Below are 26053 nucleotides of genomic sequence, written 5' to 3'. Positions count from 1 at the left end.
CAGATCAGTGTTTTAAAAATATAAATTTTATTACTTTATTCTTCTACTTTATTCATCATGTTTAGAACAAAATCCAGGAGCTTTACTGGGGCCCACAAGGTCCTCCATGTCCAGCCTCTGCTCTCTCCCCAACCCCATAACCCTAACTCATGTCCCCCAGCTACACTGGCCTCCTTGCTCTTCCTCAACAGACCGAGCACAGTGCATGCTGAGGCCCTTAGAGGTTTCTGTTCCTTCTGCCTGGTATGCCTTGCCTCATTTCATTGAGGTCTCTGTTGAAATGTCCTGACCTCAGCCCTTCCTTGAGTGTTCTATTCCCTAATTCTGCTTTATTTGTCTTCACAGCACTTCTGACTGATATATTATTTTTTTTATTTATGATTTTTTAACTGGAATATAATTGCTTTACAATGCTGTCTTAGTTTCTGCTGTAGAACAAAGTGAATCAGCTGTATGTATACATATAAGGACGCAGTTCTAAATGCCTGTTTCTTAATAATTTTACTCATGTATGACCACAGTTACATGCATATCAAATATACACAACTGCTTCTGCATTAAGAAATACAACTATTTAAAAATTAGTAGGTACACCCCAACACTTAGTGTTCAGACCATCTTTCTTTTTCAATTCTTCCCGCTCTCTTACCTTGAGAGGTGGTACTTTCCGCACCTGGAACCTGTCCCCTCTACTGAGAAAGGGCTGTGGGGAGACTGGAAATGGCTGCTGGTGCTGGCGATCCTCAGTGACACGCGGTCTCTTCTCCCAGCTTGTAGGGGCCTCTTCTTGGGTGACAGAAGGTTTCCTCTTGAGGTTTTCTGGGCTGTGATCAGCCAGAGCTGATGGAGGCTCTTTCATAGTGGTCTCCTGTAGACCTGCTTCTACTATGGGCTTCACTACTGTTGTTTCTACCCCAGGGCTCTTGGGTTTGCTCAGGGATGTAACTAAAGCTTCTTGGCTTTCATTTCTGTTATAACTTGAAGTTGTAGTGAGATGAGTCTCTTTCTCAGACTTCTGTTCAGCAGAGGCAACTGGCTTTTGCTCCAAGAGAGCCTCATCCTTTGGGCACTTGATGGGAGGAACGCTGCTAAGCTCATCTGTATTGGGAGCTGAGGAAAGCAGGGGCTCTGGGGATTTGGACTTTGGCTGCATCTTGTCTTGGCTTTCATGCTCTTCTTTCCTGACTGGTGATGGCAGCTGTAGTACTTCTTCTTTAGACAGTAACTGGGGAATTACTGAGACTATACTGACAGGAGAGGCCTCTGAAGGAAGCATGGCTTTTGGTTGCTCAGCTGGGGTTTTCTTTACTTTGGGATCGTTGGGTGAAGCTGTCAATTGCTTTGAATCTTCAAGGCTCAGGCCAGAACTCTGACCATAGTAGCTTTCAAAGAACTGTTCTTTCCAAGGCTCCACATTTTTCTCCTTCTCGATCTCTTGTCGAATTCTCACCTGCATCTCAGGTGTAAACTCACCTTCTGAAAGTCTTTCCTTCCAGCCTTGGGCTGCTGAAGTGAAGAACTCATTATTAAGGGCTGGGCCATTTAACTTCATCAGACCATCTGGACCAACCTGTCGATCCACCTCTGGCAGCAGTAGAAGCAGTCGCTGTTGGCAATCTCCAGGAAGGACTGCAAAGGTGTGTTTGTGGATTAGTGCTCGTAGGTTTGTATTAACCAGAATGGAGTCTGGTGTCTCAACGGCAATTTCGGCACATTTAGTCCTCTTCATTTGCCTTGTGTGAAGCCTGTCAGACCTCTGTAATGACTTCTTTCCCAGGCCTAGCAAAGGATTTTCCACTTTAACTGAAGGAGAAAAGCTAGAGTTGGAGTTCTGAGGGCTGCTTGACTGTCCGCCAGACTGCTTTCCTTCCCATATCGCAGGTTTGGCAGGTACAGAGTCACTGGCTGCTTTGACAGTCTTCAGAGAGCGGTGCTGGTTGGAGGAGATGGACGTGTTTGGCCTGCATTGCTGCTGCCGCTGTTTCTTCTGCTGTTGCTGTTTTAGAGCCTGCTTTAGTGCCTTCTTGCTGTGCTCCTGTGACAGAGAAATAACTTTACCTGCTGGAATGGTGGGTGATGGGGAGCCTGACTGAGGAGAGGATGGTTGTGACAGTCTAGACGATACTTCCCTTTTCCACCTGCTCTTTTTTCCCTCCTTGTTGCTGCCACCGTCACTGCTGCTGCTGTTGCTGTTCTCAGAACTCTGGGAATCTGACTGACCGTCACTGCTTTCTTCTGAACCTTCTGATAGCTCTTTCACCCCATCCGGCACACCTTCCTTCAAAGTATACACTCGCATTCTACCTGGAACCTTAGAGAAGATGCGCTCTTCACCTCGGGAGTTCGTGTGCAGCTTTGCATTCAGGCATGCAAGAGGGGAAGTTCCACTTCTTCATGCAGAATCAGTGGGAGCCCTGAGCTGTGTTCACTTGTCACTCACTGATAGGATTTTGATAATGAGTCTGATTTCTTTTAGTCCTTCTCTCTGGATAACTTGAAGAATTTCTTTATGACTCATGGGTGTATTGGGATGTTTTTCTAAGACCGTCTTGGCGGCCTCCGCCCAGGTCCTGCCCTTCTTCCTACGGCCCTTTTCCCTCATGTCGGGTCTTGAACTGACTGGGAGGCTCCCGTGTCCGGGCTGCGGCTGCCCTCCCTGCCTGCTCTGCCCTGCGCTGTTTTTCCCGCGGTGCCGAGAAAGATGGGAGAAAGGGGAAGTCAGGCCGGAGGAGCACCCCAGCAGAGGAAGCGGCGGGGTGGTGCGCGGGGGGCGGTCTATGGGGCGGCCGGTCCTCCTGCTGCTTTTACCACTGCTACCGCCGCTGCCATATTGGGTCCTTACTGTACAGGCAGCCGCTACGGTCATGTCTGATATACTATTAAGGATGGATTTATTTCCTTATATTCTCGCTTTCTCACTAAAATATTCCATGAAGCAGGGACTTAATTTAATTTACTGGGGTATGCTTTATGCCTAGAATAGTGTTTTGCATACAAATATTTTTTCAGTCAATAAATTGAGATACGCAGAATAGCATTTATCAAAGCAGGAAGCATTTCAGTCTTTTTTGTCTGTCTCTTTCTTCTCCCAAATTGAGTGACTTCTGGTGGTTTTGGAAATACTTGCTTAGACATCAGAGGGAAGTTGGTATTTGCAAATGAACACATGCCATTTGTAGAATGAACACCTACCTCCTCAAATGGGCCAATATAGGAGTTGCTGCTAAGCCGCCACAAACAGCCCAGTGAGCTTGGGAAGGGCTCACGTGGCACAGCACAGAGAGGCAGATTTAGGTAAGGAGTACACCAGTGCCGTGGAGGAGAGGAAGTAAGCTCTAGCAGTTATAGGCATGGAAGGCTAGGCAGCCTGGGCTACTTCCTTAATCTCTCTCAACCTTAGTTTTCTCATCCATTAAAGGAGGCTTGTGGAAATCTCCTATGCAGAAGAATTACAAATAACGCATGTGGCTGTGTAAGGTGGCAGAGCGTGACTCCATTTGGTAAGTGTGCAGTGCCCCAAATGAGTTCTTTCGAAAGACTGCGGGATGAAAAGAAGGGGTAATAATACTTTTATGGTGGAGAAGTCTGACAAACAAGACATTAGCCAGGTGATAAAGATTCACGTCAACAAGTGATGTCACGCTGATAGTATCTGCTTTTGATATGATATGATAAGAATGGTGTTTTACTTCTGTGGTCTTTCTCAAAAAAATCCATAACCCCCGTAAAACCATGAGAAAAAGCTCAGACGAATCCCAACTGAGGAACATTCTACACAATACCTGACCCGTATTCCTCAAAACTGTCAAGATCCTCAAAAATAAGGAAAGTCTAAAAACGACCACAGCCAAGAGGAGCCTAAGGGGGCGTGGCATGATGACTAAAGGTGATGTGGCATCCTGGATACCCACCCAGGGCATTCCTTTCCTGGGACAGGAGAAAACAAAACAAACCATGAGGTGAAAACTAAGGAAATGTGAATAAAGTATAGACTTTACTTAATAATACTGTATCACTATTGGCTTATAAAACGTACCAAATGTGCCATACTAACAATAAGATGTTAACAGCAAGGAAAATTCAGTGTGGGGTATATGGGAACTATCTCCACAATTTTTCTGTAAATCTAAAACTGTGTCACAGTAATAATAATAATAAAAAGCTTATGAACAAAAAAGAGAAGGCTCACTGTGATGATTAAAGTAAAATAGTGTATGGTAAGTTCTAAACCCTTAATACATATCATAACTTCTAATTGGTTGCTCACTTAATGAAGTAGTTAAATTTATCACAGTAGCACCCATTATGAAACAATGTTATTCATAGTAGCAAAAAATGTTGCTATTTAGTAGGAACGGTATGGCTAAGTAAGATAAGAAATATCACATAATCATGAAAACTGTGGCTGTAAACATTGTAGGACAACATGGAAAATGCTCATGATACAATGTTTAGTTTTAAGTGGATACAAAATTACATACATAATACGATGATGGCAGTTACAAAATAACTGGAAAGAAGCACATGAAAATGCTAGCAGGGAATATGAAAGGCGGGCGTATTATAGGTGATTCCTCTAATTCTGTTTTCTTATTTTTCTATAACGTGGGTGTAGTATTTTAAACAGCAAAAATAAATTTAATACAATTCAAAGGTACATAAAAACAACAGTATTTAATCAAACAGGGTAGCAACTTTGCGCTTTAGTATATTCATCACATAGTGACAAATTTTTCTTTTACATCAGGGATCTTTATCAGAGTGGTCTGTGGACTTGGATGAGAAAAAAAAATCATCTTTATTTTCAGTTATTTCTAACAGAAATATAGCATTTCTTTCAATAATACATGTTTGCAACAAACAACAGTAGCATAGCAGACGCTATGACTCTGTTACCCATAGAAATCACAGATAGTTTCGTATTTTATTTTATGCATTTAGAAATATTATTCCGAGAAGGATCTACAGGCTTCACTATATGTACTGCCAAAGACAATCAAGGATCAAAAAGTTTAGGGACTTCTGATTGAAAAAAAGGCTGAAAGTAACACCATAAATAATGTGAAATTTCATGTTGTACCTATCTGTGAATTTTTATATGTGTAACAAGAGAGCTTAGGAGATGCCCTTTACAGTCTGTGGTGGCACAGGTAATTAATATGAAGCTTATTCATAGGTAGAAAATCAATACTGATCAAAAACATCAAAAATGGGGGAGGGGGAAGTTGATATGAATAAGCTATTTTCTATACTTTCCACATTTAAACCATAGTGGATACAGAGCTGTGAGTTAGCATCAAGAGAAGAATTAATTCCCCAGGGAACATGGCAAAGATATTTTACATGGAAATGTCACAAACCTGGGAGTAACTGCCTTACAAACCTTCTATCTGTTCTGCTATGCATTTACAGGTTTTCTTCACTAATAGCATACTATCTAAAGTCACTTGGAAAAGAATAACAAAATTTAACTTCCTGCTTTTTTTTTTTTTTTTTTTTGCGCGGGCCTCTCACTGTTGTGGCCTCTCCCGTTGCGGAGCACAGGCTCCGGACACACAGGCTCAGCGGCCATGGCTCACGGGCCCAGCCGCTCCGTGGCACGTGGGATCTTCCTGGACCGGAGCACGAACCCGTGTCCCCTGCATAGGCAGGCGGACTCTCAACGACTGCGTCATCAGGGAAGCCCAACTTCCTGCTTTTTGAATGGGTTTTTGCCTGATCTCAGTTGGGAAGTGTGCTTATCACAAATAACCAAAGATGATGATGATGATAACTAAAATTTATTGTGTCAGGCAGTGGACTAATCACTTTATATGTATTAATTCTTGTAAGGTAGGAATTAGTCTCTTGGAAAGTTTGATAATATCATACAATGTTTCTGTCTATATTCACTATACTTGCATTAGATCTCAAGGATTTACTTACTAATCATTGCAAGTTTGTACCCTTAAACAACATCTGTTCTGAGTAGCTTAGTAAATAGAGGATCAGTCATTTTAAATGTGATGGTCCAGGGTTCAAGTCATTAAGGCATTAACTTCAGCTCTGTGTTGGTGGTACAGTGGTGAGCATAGCCGTCTTCCACTTTATATCCAGATGCTGAACATAGTAGTCTATGCAAAAGTTCTCATTTTTCTAGTAAATGCCTTCATCCCATTCTTAAAACAGAGGAAAAGTTTTCAGAGAGCAGTTTTTAATATACTTAATTTCATCCCCAAACATCTAGGGAACTTGATTTGGTCACCAAGTCTTTCAGTGTGGTGAATATTTCATATTTTTATGTCTCAATCTGGTGGCCAGGTGACCTGAAAAATACTTCATACAGAACAGATGCTATTTGAGATCAAGCTGTAGTTGACTTTTAGTGTACTTTCTGCCCTCTCCATTCTGAGCTCCACAAAACCACACTGGTTGTCTTTACTGTAAACTAATGTAAACAGCTTCAGTTGGGTTCTCATTGCTGCTATCCATCCATCCATCCATCCATCCATCCATCCATCCATCCATCCATCTCAGGCACTGTCCAATGTGCTGAGGTCACAAGCATGAAAGATAAAATCCCTCTCTTTAAGGAACTCAGTGGGACACAGACAAATAAGCAGGCAATCCTAAGTGTGTGGAGGTGGTGATGAGAAAGGAAAAACCCTGACCCAGACCAAGGAGACTGGGAGGAGAAGACTTTCTGGCGGAAGTAATGGGGTTTTTTTTTGTGTTCTTTTTTGCGGTACGCGGGCCTCTCACCGCTGCGGCCTCTCCTGTTGCGGAGCACAGGCTCCGGACACGCAGGCTCAGTGGCCATGGCTCACACACCCAGCCGCTCCGCGGCATGTGGGATCCTCCCGGACCGGGGCATGAACCCGTGTCCCCTGCATTGGCAGGCGGACTCTCAACCACTGCACCACCAGGGAAGCCCGGAAGTAATGTTTGAACTGACTTTTGAGGATAAATAGGGCTTGACTTTGGCAAAGAGCACCCTCCTCCTCCTACGTCACCTGGATAGTGTTAAAGCACCAGAAACTCACCGTGTTCAAAATAACAGCTATCATCATCCCTCTTCATGACCCCTCTCCACCTCCCCATATTTATAGTCCCTTCAAATGAAGGAACTGGGGCTGTCTTTAACAACCTCATCCTCCAAATTCAATCATCTGTAAAGCACTGTGCAGTCAGCATTCTCTCTCATATTACTCTTAGCCTTCCAGTCACTTTTCAAGTCCATCTTAGATTTGTAATCTTAACTCCTGCAATTTTCCAGCTGATGTGGAATTGCTTGGTAAATGGTAAAACATCATGCAAATGTTAGTGGCTTTTAGTCTAAATCACACTAATCCTCTTGGTGATCTGAGCTACTTCCATGGTTTTAAATACCACCTATACACTGATAAATTCAAATTTATATTTCTAGCTGTGCCCTTTCTCTTGAGATTCAGACTAAAAATCCCACTGTCTACTCAATATATCTCCACTTGGAAATTTAAAAGGCATTTCAAATGTATGAGCTTCAAAACTAACTCTCCATTTCTAACATTCCTCCCTTTGCCCAACTTGCTCCTTTCATAGTCTGCCCCATCTCAGTTGATGACAACTCCTTGAATTCCTCCTTGGTCTCTTTTTACCACATCCATCTATTCCATTAGCAAATCCTGTTAACTCTACCTTCAAAAGCCATCCGGAATGTACATCTCCACTGCTCTCACACCAGTCTAAACTACTTGGTGCTGCCTTCCTACCTGTCTATCTCTTTCTGCTTTGCTATAGTCTATTCTCCACACTGGAGCCTGGTGATGTTTTATAGAAGTAAGTCAAATTGTGTCACCACTCTGCTAAAAACAAAACCAAACCCTCTGGAGCTTCTCTTTTCACTCAGAATAAAATCCAGATCCTTAGCGGGACGCATGCTATCTTTTTGACATATTCTATCACTCTCCTCTTTAGCTTCTTCTGCTCCAGCCAGGATGCTCCTGCCTTTGCCCCTGCTGTTCCTTCTGCTTGGGAAACTCTTTTCTCAGACAGTTATGTGAGTTGCTCCTTCCTTTTATTCAGGTTTTTATTCAGATGCCACTTCCTTAGACAGGTCTTCCCCAGCCTCCCCATAAAACAGCAGCACATCATTCACTTAACCACCTTAACCCTAATTTATTTTTCATTATATTTTTTCATACTGCAAATATCTTTTGAATGTGCTAGGTACTGTCCTAGGTGCTCAGAGTATAACACTAAACAAAATAGGCAAAAATCCCTTTTTTTCATGGAGCTTACTTTCCAGTGTGGAGAGAGTCAATAAACAAATTAAACAGTATGCCAGATGAAAATAGGTTGTATGGTGAAAATCAAAGCAGGGAAGCGAGATAGGATGTGTTGGGGCAGAGTGGTGGGTACTGCTTAATAAGAAAGTCTTCGCTGAGAGAGGGCTATTTGAATAGAGGTCTGAAGGAGGTGAGGGAAGACAGCCTGTGAATGTGTTGAAAATGAGTGTTCTGGATATAGAGAATGGCAAATGCAAAGCCCTGAAGCAAGATCTTGCTTGATGCGTTCCGGGAGAACATCAGTAAGGAGAACAAGGTAGCTTGAAAAGGGCAGCACTTCTCACTACTTGCATTATATTATAGATCTATTTTTTTTTTCTATTGCTTACTCTCTCCTTCAGAATGTTGGCTCCATTAGTGCATGATCCAACATTTTGTTTTTAACTGCTTTATCCCAAGAGTCCAAGACTGAACCTTGTTCATAGTACAGATTCAGTATATATTTATTGAATGAATTGTCATGCACTATAGACAAAACCGGCTATTCACAATCCTTTAACATGCTCCATGCTTTTTAGCTTTTCTTGTCTTGTTTATGTCCTCCATCTAGAATGCATCTCTGCTTTTTAAAAGACTATCCTTTAAGACACAACTCCAATAATACTGTTTTAATGAAACCCTGCCTGGTCGGCCATCAGCTAAACGCCATTTTGCCTTTTTCTGATGATTCTTTGTATTGTCATCACTGTTGAACAGAAAGCTCCATGGGACAGTGAGCATGACTTTGAGTCTCCAGGGTAGAGCACCGTGTGTAGCCTGGTGGCTAATCATATGTGCAAGATGCTCAGTAAACAGTGAGATAAATAAGTATCTGTTGAAGGAAGTGAGCTACTTCATGATTTACCTTATCCAGTCAAAACTGCTATTATGTTCTATGGTAGTTTACAAAGTAACTCAAGATCCCTAGATGTTGGTCAGCATCACAGAATTTGAAACTCCTTTTCTGAATAGCAGGGTAACTATAAGCGCCAACCTCCTTTACAGGGAGGAATCATGGCAAAGGGAATCCTTCTAAATGGTGTCCCCTTTGCGTTATCCATGGCACTGTATACATGGGAGAGTGACCGGATCCTTTTCTTTGTCATTCAGTTCATGGTTTCCTCCCCCACCCCCTCTATTTTTAAGCATTCCAGATTGGTAATGCTGTTATTTCAAAACTAAGAGAACCGTGACCTTTAGGCTAAAACACTGCTTTGAATCTGCAATACATTGCTGATTGTTTACAAATAAATGTTAATATAAAGAAAGAACCAATATTTGTTGGTATCAAAAAACAATATGGCTTAACTTTTGCTTACCACCCATCACCTTAAATGACCTGGCTTTTCAGAGGACTGACAATTCAGGCAGAAAAATCACATTTTGGACAAACTGCATCAGAAAGTGTGAAAATACCTATTGCAAATGGACTGATGTGGTAACAAAGAGAAGACCGTGTATATCTGTTGAACAAAGAGGAAGTGGAAACAAAAAAATTCACAATTTGTATGGAAACACAAATGACCCGAATAGCCAAAGCAATCTTGAGAAAGAAAAACGGAGCTGGAGGAATCAGGCTCCCTGACTTCGGACTATAATACAAAACTACAGTAATCAAGACAGTATGGTACTGGCACAAAAACAGAAATATAGATCAATGGAACAGGATAGAAAGCCCAGAGATAACTGCATGCACTTATGGTCACCTTATCTTTGATAAAGGAGGCAAGAATATACAATGGAGAAAAGACAGCCTCTTAAATCAGTGGTGCTGGGAAAACTGGACAGCTACATGTAAAAGAATGGAATTAGAACACTCCCTAACACCATACACAAAAATAAACTCAAAATGGCTTAAAGACCTAAATGTAAGGCCAAACACTATAAAACTCTTAGAGGAAAACATAGGCAGAACACTCTATGACATAAATCACAGCAAGATCCTTTTTGACCCACCTCCTAGAGAAATGGAAATAAAAACAAAAATAAACAAATGGGACCTAATGAAACTTAAAAGCTTTTGCACAGCAAAGGAAACCGTAAACCAGATGAAAAGACAACCCTCAGAATGGGAGAAAATATTTGCAAATGAAGCAACTGACAAAGGATTAATCTCCAAAATATACAAGCAGCTCATGCAGCTCAATATCAAAAAAAACAAACAATTCAATCCAAAAATGGGCAGAAGACCTAAATAGACATTTCTCCAAAGAAGATATACAGGTTGCCAACAAATATATGAAAGGATGCTCAACATCACTAATCATTAGGGAAATGCAAATCAGACTACATTACAAATATAAAAATCAAAACTACAATGAGGTATCACCTCAAACCGGTCAGAATGGCCATCATCAAAAAATCTACAAACAATAAATGCTGGAGAGGGTGTGGAGAAAAGGGAACCCTCTTGCACTGGTGGTAGGAATGTAAGTTGATACAGCCACTATGGAGAACAGTATGGAGGTTCCTTAAAAAACTAAAAATAGAACTACCATACGACCCAGCAGTCCCACTACTGGGCATATACCCTGAGAAAGCCATAACTCAAAAACAGTCATGTACCCCAGTGTTCATTACAGCTCTTTTTACAATAGCCAGGACATGGAAGCAACCTAAGTGTCCATCGTCAGATGAATGGATAAAGATGATGTGGCACATATATACAATGGAATATTACTCAGCCATAAAAAGAAACAAAATTGAGTTATCTGTAGTGAGGAGGATGGCCCTAGAGACTGTCATACAGAGTGAAGTCAGTCAGAAAGAGAAAAACAAATACCGTATGCTAACACATATATGTGGAATCTAAAAAAAAGTTTCTGAGGAAACTAGGGGCAGGACAGGAATAAAGATGCAGATGTAGAGAGTGGACTTGAGGACACGGGGAGGGGGAAGGTAAGCTGGGACAAAGTGAGAGAGTGGCATGGACATATATACACTACCAAATGTAAAATAGATAGCTAGTGGGAAGCAGCCGCAGAACACAGGGAGATCAGCTCGGTGCTGTGTGTCCACCTAGAGGGGTGGGATAGGGAGGGTGGGAGGGAGACCCAAGAGGGAGGAGATATGGGCATGTATGTATATGTATAGCTGATTCACTTTGTTATACAGCAGAAACTAACACACTATTGTAAAGCAATTATACTGCAATAAAGTTGTTAAAAAAAAGAAAGAGGAAGTGGATGTGCTAATATAGTTCCACTTCACTGCTACCAAAGACTTGAAAGGCTTCTCCTTAGTTAATTGAAAGGCCAATTAGCAGGCCTCTCTAAGGGCAAGTAAGCCCAAGTCAGATTTTCTTTTATTTCCTCAACCAAACCCTTCTCTCCCTCTAATCATCAGTAATGTTAATGATGAACTCAAGCAAAGTATTTCTCATGGTAGAATGTGGGTTGCATTGTCTACTTTTCCTACTGGGTGGCATTCAAAATAACAGCACTTTGATAAGCTCATTGTTTCTCCAATTTAAATCCATTTTAACTTGGCTACTGCTTCACTAGTTGACACTGGTTTCTTGTCCACATTCCAACTATGGGCATAAAATAAAGTGCTATCTACAGTGTTCTTGCCTTTGAAACTGTCATCAAGTCATTTAAATAAAAGACATACTGCCAAATATTAATGAAGCTTATTAGAAAAATGCTATGATGCAGAAGATCCCTAGGATATAAAATTATGGTTTTATGCACTAATTTCGGTACCAGATGACTGTATTTTTTTTTTTTTTTTTTTTACTGAAATGCTCAATGATGCTCTAAATATTGGAAGTTCTGAGAAAGTGGAACGAGTGAGCTATCCATTTGCCACTTAGTCACATGTTCACAGTGCCCTTTTCTATTGGTTATTAAGGCCAGTTCTATCTTGAATCAACAATTCAGTTCAGGCTCCTGAAAGTCATTGGTGTGGTTGGTTGGTTGGTTGGTTGGTTTTCAAACTCACATTTTTATTTAATAGACTCTGAAATATCACACTATAGCTTTGAGTGAAATAGTACAAGAATCGTAATGGTTTAAGTTTTACAAAGTTACATTTCGGCAGCAGCTTCATGGGAGTTGTTTCATAAAATTAAAGAGTGGGGCTTGAATAAATATGAAAAACCCACCTGGAAAACAAACAACGACCCAGACTACAGTCGTCCGTCGTGACTATCCGAGAATTGTGCTTTCCGAGTTTCGAAGAGCTAGCTACTCTATTAATGTCAAGACTTGCAAAATTCTGCCTTATAAACATGGTTGGGAGGGGAGGCTATTAGTATGCCTAAAAAGTGCTCCCAGGAACAGGAAATTCAAAACCAGGCCTTGTTGAAACCATGAGCCTGCCCTGGCTTTGAGGGGATCTTTCATTTCTGGGGAGCTATGAGATAAGTAATCATCATAATGGGAACTATGGTGGCAGAAGAATCATATCATTTGATTCTCATCACCATAGGGCCTGGGGCAAAAGCTCAAAGTCCTGTCCCTGGAGGAGGATGTTAGAAAGGCCCAAGGACCGCTGCTGTTAATTGCCCTGTAATTTTCAGCGTCAGCACCACACGATGGCCAAGGACACAGCTCTCATCAGACACAATGTGGGTTTGGCGAACTAACTCGAGCCAGGTCCCGAAGTTACCTGTACTGCCATGCCAGAGTGGAGACCAACGTTTACTGGGTGGGGTTGAGGCTGGGGGCAGAAACCACACTGCTCCAGAGCAGCAGAGATGGCTACTCAGTGGGGTTTGTACGGAGTTGGTAACAGGGAATTTTCTATTGAAGTGGATGACAAGTTGGAATCGCTCTGACTTTGGTGATTATAGGCATCAGTCACCAAGTTTTAACCTGGGAAAGGCATTCATGGGTTAGTTGGTGCTGCTGGGCAAGGTTCAAGCCTGAACTCAAGTCCTGGCTAGTGCCCAGGTACCTGTTCTGCAGAAAAGTCTGGATTCCTCAAATCTAATCCAAAGTCACTGCTTGAAGTGAGCTTCCTGTGTCAGACACTAAGTCAGATGGTTTCCATCAACACACATAATCGTAGGCGTGCCTTCTCCAGGTCCTGAGGAGGGCGTGGTCGTGCTGTGACGTGGGGGATGGGAAAGTGAAAGCCCAGGTGAGTGCATAGTTTGTCTTCCTGGACCCGGCCCTTGAGCTGGGCCGCTGCTCAATGTGCCTGGGCCACCTCTGACCCCGGGGCCTTCAGCTCTGCTGCACGCTTGTCCAGGGCAGCTTTCTTGGAAGTAACCTCACTCTCCAGGAATGGTGCTTCCTATTCGGACATTCGCAGATTCCACTTCAATCGTGTGTTGGAAGTCCATGGACAGGCCCGTGTTCAGCTCCACCCGGTTGGTAGGGATGCTCCGTTTCCTGCACAGCTCCTCCCAAAGGGGCAGTAACACCTGGAAGTCTGGGTCTGGTCCCTGACTAAGATCGTGCCCAAAGCCCCCGAGGGTCATCAGTACCACGAACTCCGGGCTGGGGCACTTGGTGTTTATGTGTTCCACCACGGCCACCATGGGGGCAGGCCACGTTTGCTCTCCTCTCCACTGGTGTTAATCTGGTCCATAACCTTTAACCTTTCAGGAGAACCTTTTTCCTGCCACGCACTGCTCACTTTGTCTGCCAGCTTCACAGAATCCACTGCTTCCAGCATGAAGAGAGTGGGGACAGCCATCAATCTGCTGACATTTTGTTTCTGTAGATGGCCAATGAAGTGCCATTTGATCTCAGGACACGAAGACAGAATTTTAGGATTTGCTGTTTTTTCAAGCAGTTCCTGAACATAGCTCTCCCCGAAAGTGCGCTGCTGGTGACTGTAGGCCTCGATCCCCCTGTCTGCAGGTTTGGTTTTGCTGACTGCTACGAGCTGGGGCTGGATGGCTGGGAGTTCCCGCAGCTGCCGCGCTACCCCCCTGCTGCACGCGCTTGTTCACTGCCCTCAGGGCGAACCCATCCCACAGCTCCGAGGCTTGCTGCCAGCTCTCCACATCCCCCAGGGACTAACATCCTGGTATGGTCTTAAGAATAATGTTTACATAAGACAGGCAGTGTAATAGCCAATGCCAAGTAATCTGCAACTGAGAAATTTTTGAATAATTTCACCAAAGAGTTTTAAATCGTACTTAAAACAGTCAAGTGAATAGAGAGATACATACATTCAATTCAGGATCAAATGTTTTAACTATCATTAGCATTCTTTCCAGAGCATTAAGTATATGCAGGAAAATTTTGCCTCATCTTCATAATTTCTGTAATCAATAGGCAATGTCAGTTGAGCTCTCTGAATATTAATCCCACATATAGAAAAGAAAGGGAGCATTGACACCTAAAACTCAGTCATATGTTCATCTTTGTCAACTCTATAATTTTAGACTATTTTATATTCAAAGGACAACATTTGTAAAATAAAGGCTAATTTTATTTATGCTTGTAAAAAGCATTTTACATATTTTCACCTATATTACTGTTATATAAGCTGTTAATTATGAAGACAGTTATTAAAAAATGAGTAATGGCTTCTGATCCTTTGGCTAATGAACTTAAGTAGAGGCAGATACCTTTTAGTACTAAAGTGATAATACTATTTATTCATTTCTAGACACTATACTCCTGGTTTGCCAAGCAGTGATAAGATAGTTCGTGAGGTTTAGATGTATAGATTATCTATTTTGAAACCCAAGTTGTATTAGATGTGGTTCTATATACAGTAATTTAGAATTATTCCAGCATATATGGTAGGTAATTCACTCAGCACTCATTAGGTTCTATTACCAGGTTTTAAAAATGTAGTAAGTTGTTAAAAAATGATTATTGACGCCTTTCAAATTATGCAATGGAACTTGACCCAAAGGCAAGTTCTGTCTCCATCTCTTCCTGACGTATGATCTCTGGTACGCTGCTTAACCTTACCTCTGTTTTTAATTCTGTAAAATGGGTTAATATCAACACCTTTTTCATTGAATTAGTGTGAAAAGCAAATGAAATATTTTATGTCAAAATATGTTGTAAAGTGTAATATAGATAAGAAATGTCAGTTACTATCATTATTGTAATTATACTACTGTTGGCCCTTTTGTATGATATGTTTGTGTTTACTGGAACATTTTTATGATCTTTCCTGCTTACTTTATTAACCTTCTATAAAAAATAATAAAATATTTATACTTCTCAGATTTTGAGTTTCCAGTTTATGAACTTAAATTTTCAATATGTATTTTAAAAGCAACATCAGCTCTACAATTCCCAATTATTTAACAACTATTGGTATAGTTGGATTTTTGGATTCTAACTTCTTGAGTAGAAGAACATTGGGTGGAATATGACATACTGAACGTGGTGTTTATAAGATATTATTTGGTTGGAATAAAGATGCTGGGAGTAGAGATACGGATGACTAGTTCATGTGTAAGGTGGCAAGGATCTGGACCAAGCAGAGCATTGGAAAGCAACAAAATTCAGTGAATTCAAACTAAATTACAAAGGAAAATCTGACAAGCTAAATAATAAGCTTAATGTAGACAATGAAAGAAAAATGTTAAATTACCATGTAATGTCGATTACCTGGAAAATGGTAGTATCAGTGATAGAAAGATGGCATTTGAAAGGATGAGCCATGTTGAGAAGGAAATATGGCCCAAGAAACTGACCTCTGTTTTGGCCATGCTGGTGTCTGAAGCGTTGTTGATGGAATATTTTGTGGATCATAACTTAAAAGCAGTTTAAAATATGGAAACACAAATCAAAGATGAAGATGTAGTTTTAAGTGTGATGAAATGATAGCAAATAATGATCATGGCTAGTAACAAATGACTTATTTATGTTATGTTATGACTGATGGCAACTGACTTATGTTACTTATGTTATGACAAGGGTTATTTTAAATGCTTTCTACACACTAACTCTAATTTTCACATCAAATAGTATCTCCAATTTGCTGATGAGAAACCTGAGGTACAGAGAGGCTACACAACTTGCCTTATATTACACAGCTAATAAGTAGCTAAGCTAGAATGAGAATGGATGAGCTCTTCCAGGAAGCAAAATAGAAAAAGAAAAACAAAAGATGGAATGAAAGGCAATTCCCATGGGCAGTGGGAAAATGAGAAAGAAGGAAACCAGATTCCAGGAGCAACTAGAAAAGTAGGAAAAGGTCAGCTGAGCTTTGTCTCAGAACAAGGCAAGGCAGAGTTTCAAGGAGGAGGGTGTGGTCTACAATGTTAAGTACTTCTGAGAGTTCAAGAGCAATGAACTCCCAGCAAAGCATCTGGATTTGGGAGTGCTGATGAGACAGAAGCTTGGGTAGAGTGGTGGCTTCAGAAGCCAAGCTACAGAAGATCAAGGGGATGGATATGAAAAGAGGGAAGTAATAGGTAAAGAATAATTTTTCATTTTTGCCTATGAAAGGTTGTGACAGAATAATAGTATAAAGAGACTACAGGGATAACTGAAGTTTTTAAAATTAGAACTTCATCTGATGCATGAGAATGTTTCAATGTAGTAAAGAAAGAGGCAAAGATGAGGACACATAGTATCTTTTCTAGACCATAACTCCAGGTCAATAGAGGTAGAATACCTTCGTAAGTGCTCATATACTGATAACACATTTAGGCTTTTTTTTCTTCTTTTTAATTAAAAAAATAGTCAGTATGCAAACCCTTGGCACTTTTCAAAAATTCTTAATTTGGGGCTTCCCTGGTGGCGCAGTGGTTGAGAGTCCGCCTGCCGATGCAGGGGACAGGGGTTCGTGCCCCGGTCCGGGAAGATCCCACATGCCACGGAGCGGCTGGGCCCGTGAGCCATGGCTGTTGAACCTGCGCGTCCGGAGCCTGTGCTCCACAACAGGAGAGGCCACAACAGTGAGAGGCCCGCATACCACACAAAAAAAATCTTAATTTGTTAAAGGATCAGAGGGGGCCTATTAATACAAACACAGTATTACATGAAATGGGTGTGTGTGTGTATATATATATATATATATATATATATATATATACACACACACACACATATAGGCAAGCAAAGCAAATTTAGTTGAAATGGAATTTTGGGAGAAAACCTCACCCAAAAAGTTGCAAATTTTATTTTCAAATGCTAATGTTTTTCTTAAATTAAAAATTAGAGGCATTTAATTTGCGTATAGAAATACGAAGGTCAAGAATGAAATTTAGGCAGGTAAATTTTAGCTGCCCCCAAAAGTACTATGAAAATTATTCAATCATGTAGGACAAATAGCTTTGGGTATATTTTGCCTAGTGAAGGGCCGATTACAAGACAAGGAAATGGACACAAAGCTTAATAACATAAAAAAATTCAAGTTCTATCTATGTGGTTGTCAATTTAAAACATCAAATATGGATTTTCCAACTTGAATAATAAAGAATAGAAACAAAGTAACTAACACAAACAAAATAATAAAATCAAAATATGTATGAAAAAAGTTATAAAGAATAGAAAAAAGATATGTTACTTTTTGATATAAAGAAATATATCAAATGAATTGTCATGCACAATGTTTGTGAACTGTCGTGCACAATGGCCAGCAGGGCATTGTTTGTTTACTTTTCTGCATTTAAGGCTGTATCCACATGTTAAGCAACATTTTTTTTTTTCAGAGGCAAAAGAAATCATACACCTATTTGCTATTGTGTCAATTTAAATACTCCTGATACTACAATGATGTTTTAAGAATGACTTTAAAAGATTATTGTATTTATGACCTAAAATTACAGAAAGCTATGGGACTAGGAGCTCTGGAGACATGAGTTAGCATGGAGACACGTGTCAACCTATACTAAGTTAACCCATACTAAGATACTGTTCACTTTGAAAGGCCTCTCCTCCATTTGTCTTAGAAAGATTAATTAAACTGAATGTTTCTGTACTATTTATCATTCAGCTGAAGCCTTGGTGCATGATACACAGTGCAATGACAGATTGATTTTGTAACTGATTCTTCTTCAAATAATACTGTAATGAACCCACACTGCCTTAAATGGCATTAGTACAATAGAAGACTTTAACCAGTAGCTCAGGAGCCACCTACTATGTTCTCAGAATGAATATTATTGCTATTGACGTTTTGTTAGATAGGATGCATTTTACAATGACATATTAATAGGATGTCATGCAGATTAAGTATTTATAATGCCTCTTTATTGCTTTTTTATGACTTCCAAAGATATAAAAACGATGCCTTACAGCTCCCCGAAGGAGGTTAAAAGAAAATAAGTTATATTATGGAATTAAGAAGGCACACTAATGTAACATGTTCATTTTCTATAAAAATAACTTATGTCTTGGCCTTGGTTCAGGACTCACCTATCAAAATAAGAAGTATCTTGGAAGTAGCAGCTCTGATTTATCTTAAATGTTTGTGTGGTGGTGATGGGAGAGAGAAGAGGCACGATGGACACAGAAGAAGAGTGGAACTTTGTAGGACAAAGAACTTGCTGTGGAATTATTATATTATCAAGAAATGAAGAGGGCACAGAAAAAGAAGCTGAGTACGAAGACGGACATCAGTTATAATACAAATTTCTCACAGCTAGCCCTGGGCAGCATGATCCATAACTTTGAACGTTTAGAACTGGCTCCATCAGTAACAGTTTATCAGTGTTAACAAGGGGCATGTCCACACATGGCCTCGTGGCCTCTGAGTTGACTGTTTTTCAGCCTATTGCCTTTTGCTTGGTGACTTTAACCATCATTCTTTTCTCAATCAATTATAGTGACTGTGTAGTGTGTCCAAGTCATGCTCCAAGATAATTAAATGTTTAATGTTGTTGTTTTTTAGCTATGTAGTTTCTTGTGTATATATTTATTAGAACTATAAAATTAGCTGACTTTGCCTTTGGTGGTATTTATATTTTGATTCTATTAGATTGTATTCAACTTATTGTGGCTGCTTCTATCAGAGGATAGGACATTGATTCCCAGAGTTAATTGTCAGGCATACTGCTTTATCACGGATGAACTTTATCCAGTTTGCTGATTTGGGAATTCTATCTAAAGGCCACAGTTTTATACTGTTATTAGACCAATATTTGTAATTTTGTGGCTCACAATTGTCCATTTATATTATTTTAGAGCTGGAGAGGACCTATGACATAATCTAATTTACCGTCATATTTTTGGACAGAGGATACTGAGGCAAGAAAGTGAGAAGTTATTTTTACAAGTTTCCAAGCCAACTGTTCTGGTTACCATTTTGTGTTGTCTCCCACTTGGAATTAAGTGTTTGCATTTTGATTTCACACAACTGAGTGAAATCATTAAATAATATGACCTAGCATTAAGTGAGAGACATCATCCGGACATTTGTGGGCTAGAGGGCCAATGCACATCCAAAATGAATCACGTTAACTGGCATATACTTGGCAGGGTTGCATATTGTGCCGTTTTCCCAAAAATAAGAGTTGATGATAGAGGTCACATACCCTGTTATTCCTTTTATTTCTTACAAGCACTGCTGTCTATAGAATTTAGTCATGCTATTCACACTGGGTTCTTCCTTGGAGGGTTTCAAACGTTGATCAGGGGTATTATTACTAGCCCATTGAGTCCAACTGAATCACATAGTTCCTTGCTCACATACACACACCAGTAATTATAGGCCTAGAGAAGACTGGACATTATGCCAGAAGCTCGTTTTAAAGGATATTATCATTCTCAGCCAATTAGCTCAGACTCTATTATATTCAGAATTGCAACTGTTCCAACAAGGATTAAATGTACATTAAGATGCTAATAAATTTAAGACTTCAAAATTAGAGATTTTTTTCTGTTCTGCTTCTACCTCATTTCTGGCCCATTTCATTTTAGTAAGTTTTTAACTTTAGAATCAGTTTGCAGGTACACAAACATGTGCTTCATTTTGTGGAAGAAATGGTCATTTTTTCTCCCTATCTCTTTCTTCTTCTCCTTCTTTCTTAGCACTGATTTTGCTTTGCTTCAACAATTTTTTATACTTCCCTTGGCTCACTCCAAAACACATTCTTCTTTTAAACCTTTCCCATGATGGAAGCTTTGCTATTTCCACAATCAGTCAGAAAAGATATTTCACTGCATCATAAGTCTTTGAGTTGGGTACTTCCACAGATATGTCCCAGGATGCCCACTGGGAAGTTTCTTAGGTGTCCATCTGTCATGAGTGATAAAGAATTATCTACAATACTTTGCTGTTTTTTTTTTTTTAGTTTTCAAAATCAATATTTATTATGAAGGTTTTACAGTTGTGTTAATAAATATACATACATAATTCAAGTAATATATTAAGCACATAAGATTTCACTAGAATATTTAACTCTGTAAAATAGATGCTCAGAAATTGACAATAAATTCAAATTACATTTCTTGTTCATATCACTAACAGATAGTCTCTTTTACAGTGTCCCTTTGTCCCCTATAGCTATTACTTTGGATGGAAGTGTTGTCAGATACAAACTTGTCTCTTTTCCCTTACATTTTCCAAGGTGCACAGCAAGCAATGAATAAAAGCTTATGTATTCCTTCTCTTTCACCAAATTTTCGCCCAGTAATGAAACTGGGTGTGTAGAAATAAAAATTCATCTCTTACATCGCATTTTAGTGTTGAAATAGATGCAATTAGTTCCTGTCCTTCTTCCATTTACATTGAGGGGATTAGAGAAGAAGCTCTTTAAACATTCTGAGATCCTTATGTTGGTTTCTACATGAATTCCAAGTGGTGTTAATAGTATTTTCAGAAAGGGTGCTTTACTTACTAGCTGAGAAGAAAATGAACTCTGTAACCCTTTGGGTATATATCATAAAACACAGCTGCTAAAAGAATTTTCTGTTATTAACCTATCAAACTCTTTCAGAATCTACCTATCAATGGGAAGTGGGCAATTTTGTTTTCTTTGCCTTGGCCTCAGCATATACTGTCAATTAAGCTAAAAAAAGTTCCAGAAGAAGCCATAGTAAAGTTAGTTGCAAACCAAGAGGCATTCAACTATAAAGAAGAAAACGTGAAACTTTTTTTATTAAGAATTTGAGCAGAACTTAATTCTAACCTCAGAGTGAGTAGCTACTGCTAAATCCCTACAGATTTTATAAACTATATTGAACAGCAGATGAGCAATCCGGGATGCTGGCCGCAGAACTGATAAACTCTGAATCCTGGAGCTTTGTTGTGTGTTTTTTCTTTCTTTCTTTACTTAAAAACTAGATAAATTAATACTTTCCCTACTCTTGTTTCACCCATGATTCTCCAAGGAATACTGAGTCAGCTTTCCTTCAACAGTTTTGAGACACTCATAAAGGTTCCACATATGAATTATTTGCTTTGCTTTTTTCCCAGATGGCATAACACATATTGTGGTTTGCTTCTACAGACTGTCAGTTCTTTTGGAATTGAACAGTGCTGCATAAAACAACTACTGCATATTGATTGTTTTCTTTTGCATCTATTCAGGCTGATTTTCCATTCTATAGATTAGTGGCTTCGCTATCGCACTCTTGTAAAAAGAAAAACTCTTTGAGTATTGAATGGAAATTTATTTGTCCTTCTTGTCTTCTTCTCACCCTCTGGAGGGAAATGTTCACTCTAGTGAGCTTTCAGAAGATGTAAGGTTACACCCTGCTGAGCCAGAACAGGAGACTATGGAAGATTAAATGCCAACAGTGTATTGTTTCCATACCAAACACAAAAATTAGCCATTGGCCTCCACCTAATGGTTCTATAATCTAATTAGACAGATTGACAACACCCAGAAGGGAAAAGATAAGAATGCACGTCAGCGTCAGCGTAGTAAGTTAAAATGGAGAAAGTGGCATGTTAAGATGTTTGAGAATGGAAAATCACCATAACACTAACTTATAATTGAAGCATTGTTTTGCAGTTTTCAAAATATTTTTATAGTCACTATCTCATCTATCTTATACTATGATGCCAGCAGTTTACTGGACAAGGATATCAGATACATATTTGGGTGTTAGATTATGATGAACAGAGTATGATGCAAATTCTCAGTACTGAACTGTAATGATCCTCTTCCTGTAATTCATTTTTCTCTGAGGACCTCATTCCTCACTTCAACATCTCAGCTACGTGAGCAAAGGGCATTCAGACTTTTTCCTTTGAGTAAAAGAGACATCATATGCTTGGACTGATGTAAAATCTTCAAAGATGTTTCTACATCCTATGTAGAAGTGAATTCTCTTGGGATCACTTCTTCAGATATACTACATTCCTTCTTGTGTCCCAGGCTTGAAACTAAACCAGAAGGCAGTCTGGAATTAGGAGCCTCAGAGATCTGCCCTGGGATTCTACTTCATTACACCTTAGTCTAACTAGTTAGGTCAATTTTACGTATACATAGATTTCTTTTCACAGAACATAGTTTCATTTGAACTGTAATGATCACGTGAAATCTTCTGAGGGCTCTAAGTTCTGTGTTTAGATAACTTGGCTATCTAAATGACATACTTGACAAAAATTACTTCATAGGTCTTCTTGTTGCAAGAAGTTTTGAAACACCTTTATAATTTGGGACTTCTTAATAACAAAAGATACCATTTATTGATAAAAAAAGGGGAAATGGCTGCAAAATATATTTGCTGGCTTCCTCCCAGCAAAACACTGGGTTATACTGTAAGGAAAAAAAAACATGCTATTATAAAATATCATGCGTTCTGTGTATTGACCTTGAAGCTGTCTTTTTAACCAGCCAGCCAGAGGTATATAAGATATGCAGACAGGGTATATGTTAGTGAAAAGGGAATGTATTGTTCTCTTCTAACCAGAACTTTCCCTCAATGTCTTTCTCCATTAATAAAAAAATATGGAATTTGTTTAACAGAATAAGTTCAACACATACATACACACACAACACATATAACACACAGAGTTAGCAGCGGTGGCGGTGGAGGGGTGAGAGGAAGAGAGGGCAGGTAAAGGAGGAGCACATAATGCCACACCTGAGAGATGGTGATTTTATGAGCCATACGGTTCAACCTCCAGCCAGAGCAGAAACACCTGACAAGTGACCATTTAGCCTCGCCTTAAACCTCCAATGCTAGGGAGCTAACGACTCTCCTGGAAGGAAGTAGCACAGTGGTCAAGAAGGGGTTGAATCTCAGCCTTACTATGTACTGATGATGTGAGCTTGGCTAGTTTCTTAACTTTTCTGGACTTAAGTTTCCTTACTTACAAAATAAGAATAATGGTATCTATACCACAGGGTTATTGTAGAGATTAAATCAGATATTATATTTTAAGAGTTTGGCCTAGTGCCATGAAACTCTCAGTGAATGAATATTGTTATTAGTTAGACAACCCATTCCGTTGTAGGGTAGCTCTGTCATTAAGCTATTTTAAAAAATAAATCAAAATCTGTCTCTGTATAACTTTCCCCCATTTGTGGTTGTTCCCCCATCTGGAAAAACCTAGAAGAATCTGATGGAAAACAAGGCTGCTCCTTCTTCCTTTCGGCAGCTGTTCAGTGCCTGAAGCACCATGCATTCTCTGTGTTGTGGACTTTGGCATGTAATTCTTCCCCTCTCCCATCCCACTGAGTTGTTAACAGTGTAGACTTTGATGGCAATATAAAATGAATCCTACTGCTACCACTTCTTCCTGAAAAGGAATCAAAAAGGGAGTCATAAAATAAAACTCAACAAAGAAAATATAAATTGTGGAATTGAGAACTTAGTTGTCTTTGATGAGAGTTTATAGATGTTGAACTTCATGGACGTAAACCTTACATAGAAGTCATGTTCACATATTACCTAACTTAGCCTCATTCCTCATGTCTTATGAGTTATTAAAACGTTAGCTAAAACCCTCCAAACTTGTTTCTCCTTCTGTGTTAAAGGTGCCACAGTCCACTTAGTTGCTCAAGCACGAAATCCAAACAAGCAAACATACTGGACTCTTCACTCATCTCATCTGCTCAGACAAGAAAACACTGATTCCACTGTCCAAATATTTGCCACCTCACTTCCTCTTTCTCCTCCCATGGTTGTTAGAGCTGAGATCCCAAAAGATGGATGCCCAGCACACAGCAGCCTGGCAGCAAAGGCCCCGAGGCACTGAGTGCCAGGACCTCACTCTCTTCCTGCCTTCTGACCGCCAGCCGCTTCTTGCCACTCACTGAGCCCAACTGGGAGCTCTAGGGCAAGAGAGCCCGTTGGTGGAGTCCATAGAGGGAACTAGAGGAGGTGGGTTTGGAGTGGAAAATGGAAGAGATCCTGCACATTTCTTAGCTTCTCTTCTGACTCCTGTTTCTCTACAATGCATACTTTATACAGACTCTGGAGTTAACTTTCTAAACATGCACATTTGATCAGGTTGCTCCTCTACTTATAACCCCTCCATGCCTCCTAAGCACGTTTTATAGTTCCCTTCCACCTTAAGCTCCTGGCAGCCTTTCACCTCAACTTCTGTTCCATCTTCCGTCTCTGTTGCCTCCTAAGTTTAAGGGCATAACAAACAGCCCAGGGTTTTGCATGTCCCCAAGATTTGGGTTTATACGCTGGTCTCCTACCTGGCACAGCTCCTGGCTCATAGTAGAACCTCCCATCTGTGCCTGCAGAATGAATGGATGTCTGCACTTTTGCACACAGTACTCCCCGTACCTCGCATGCTTGATAAATTCATAATCTCCCTTCAGGTCTCTGAATCATGCTTCCTCTGTGAAATCTTCCCTGGACTCTCCCTACACCCCCTCCTCCTGTGAGAGACTTACTCCTCTGTTCTCCCTAAGCAGTCTGCACACATCTCTTTTAGTATTTATCTCCAGGTGCCACTTGAAGTTGTTCACATGCTTCAGTTACTTTACCAGACTGTATGTTCCTTAATGGCAGAGGCTGTCTTATTCATCCATGGGCCCCCAGGACCTGAAAGGATGGCTGATGCATGGTGGGCACACAGCCTGTTTATTGAAGAGCATCGTCTATGGCATGGGGGGTAAACGAATAAAGTAATTTTTTTCTACAGTTACTATTTTCATGCCCCTGGGAAAATGCTTCACTTTTAAGTCACTTTTGGCTATCATATGTCCGGTCTCATTAATGCCTCAACTTCCTAAACTTGATTTAAATCTCTTTTGCTCCTACCGTCCGCATGGGTTTTCCTGGGACCCTGACAGCTCTGAGGTAGGGGAGGCATGGTCTGCCTCTGGGGCACTGCCTCCCCCTTGACTCTTCAAGGTCTAGTTTTTCCAGTGTGTTATGTGCAGAGACGAGGGTTTCTCTATTTAACTCTGCGATGGCATTCTTTTTTGGCGTAGGTTGTGGCTGTTTGTCTAGTGAAAGAGAAATGGCCATTGAAGTGGCAGGTGCCCCGTGGCTGGCTCTCTTATGGAATCGATCTGTGGATTCATCCTAGGGCCAGTGCGATATCTGGCTCAAGCTTGACCCCTTTCATTTCCATGGTGCCCAGCCTGCACTGCCCAGTCTGTTGATGCTGGCTTTCCTTGCCCAGCAGGCAGCTCTCTTGAGTGGTACATGGAAGATAGCGGGCTCCAGTCAAGGTCTCTTCCCCACAGTCACTTCGACCACAGAAAACTCGCACAGCCTTGCCATGCCAGATACTTGCCATGTCTTCTCTCTCTCTATCCTGCCATCTCCCCCCGATTCACTTCTCTTCTCTTCTGACTGGTAAAGGAAGCAAGTCCACTGCCTGAGCAGATGTCTAATGTGGAAACCAAACCACCAACTCCCCTTCCTTTAGGCAACCCCAATTTCAATGAGTGATGCTCTTAGGGCCTCCCCTTCACTTAGACTGAGATGGGGAAAGGGAGTACCCCTCTCTTTCTCATGGGCACCACTGGATTA

The 26053-nt window shown here is 40.4% G+C and overlaps 2 protein-coding genes and 1 pseudogene across 15 annotated transcripts in view; all 3 read right to left on the bottom strand.

Moving 5' to 3' along the window:
• The window catches only part of MAGI2 (membrane associated guanylate kinase, WW and PDZ domain containing 2), a 1362215-nt gene that overhangs the window by 306186 nt on the left and 1029976 nt on the right, over positions 1-26053 (bottom strand). The gene's annotated exons all lie outside the window — the stretch shown is intronic.
• LOC115840858 (putative Polycomb group protein ASXL2) lies at positions 575-2664 on the bottom strand. The gene is made up of 2 exons (XM_070046328.1): positions 2466-2664; positions 575-2390 (listed from the first exon to the last, which is right to left on the bottom strand). Exons 1-2 carry the CDS (start codon positions 2600-2602, stop codon positions 575-577), a joined length of 1953 nt encoding a protein of 650 aa, XP_069902429.1. The 5' UTR covers positions 2603-2664.
• Positions 13422-14246, bottom strand: LOC115840861 (pyridoxal phosphate homeostasis protein pseudogene; annotated as a pseudogene).

Source organism: Globicephala melas, chromosome 9, assembly GCF_963455315.2.
Source record: "Globicephala melas chromosome 9, mGloMel1.2, whole genome shotgun sequence".
Lineage (NCBI taxonomy): Eukaryota > Metazoa > Chordata > Mammalia > Artiodactyla > Delphinidae > Globicephala > Globicephala melas.
This window is presented reverse-complemented; position numbering and strand designations above follow the sequence as displayed.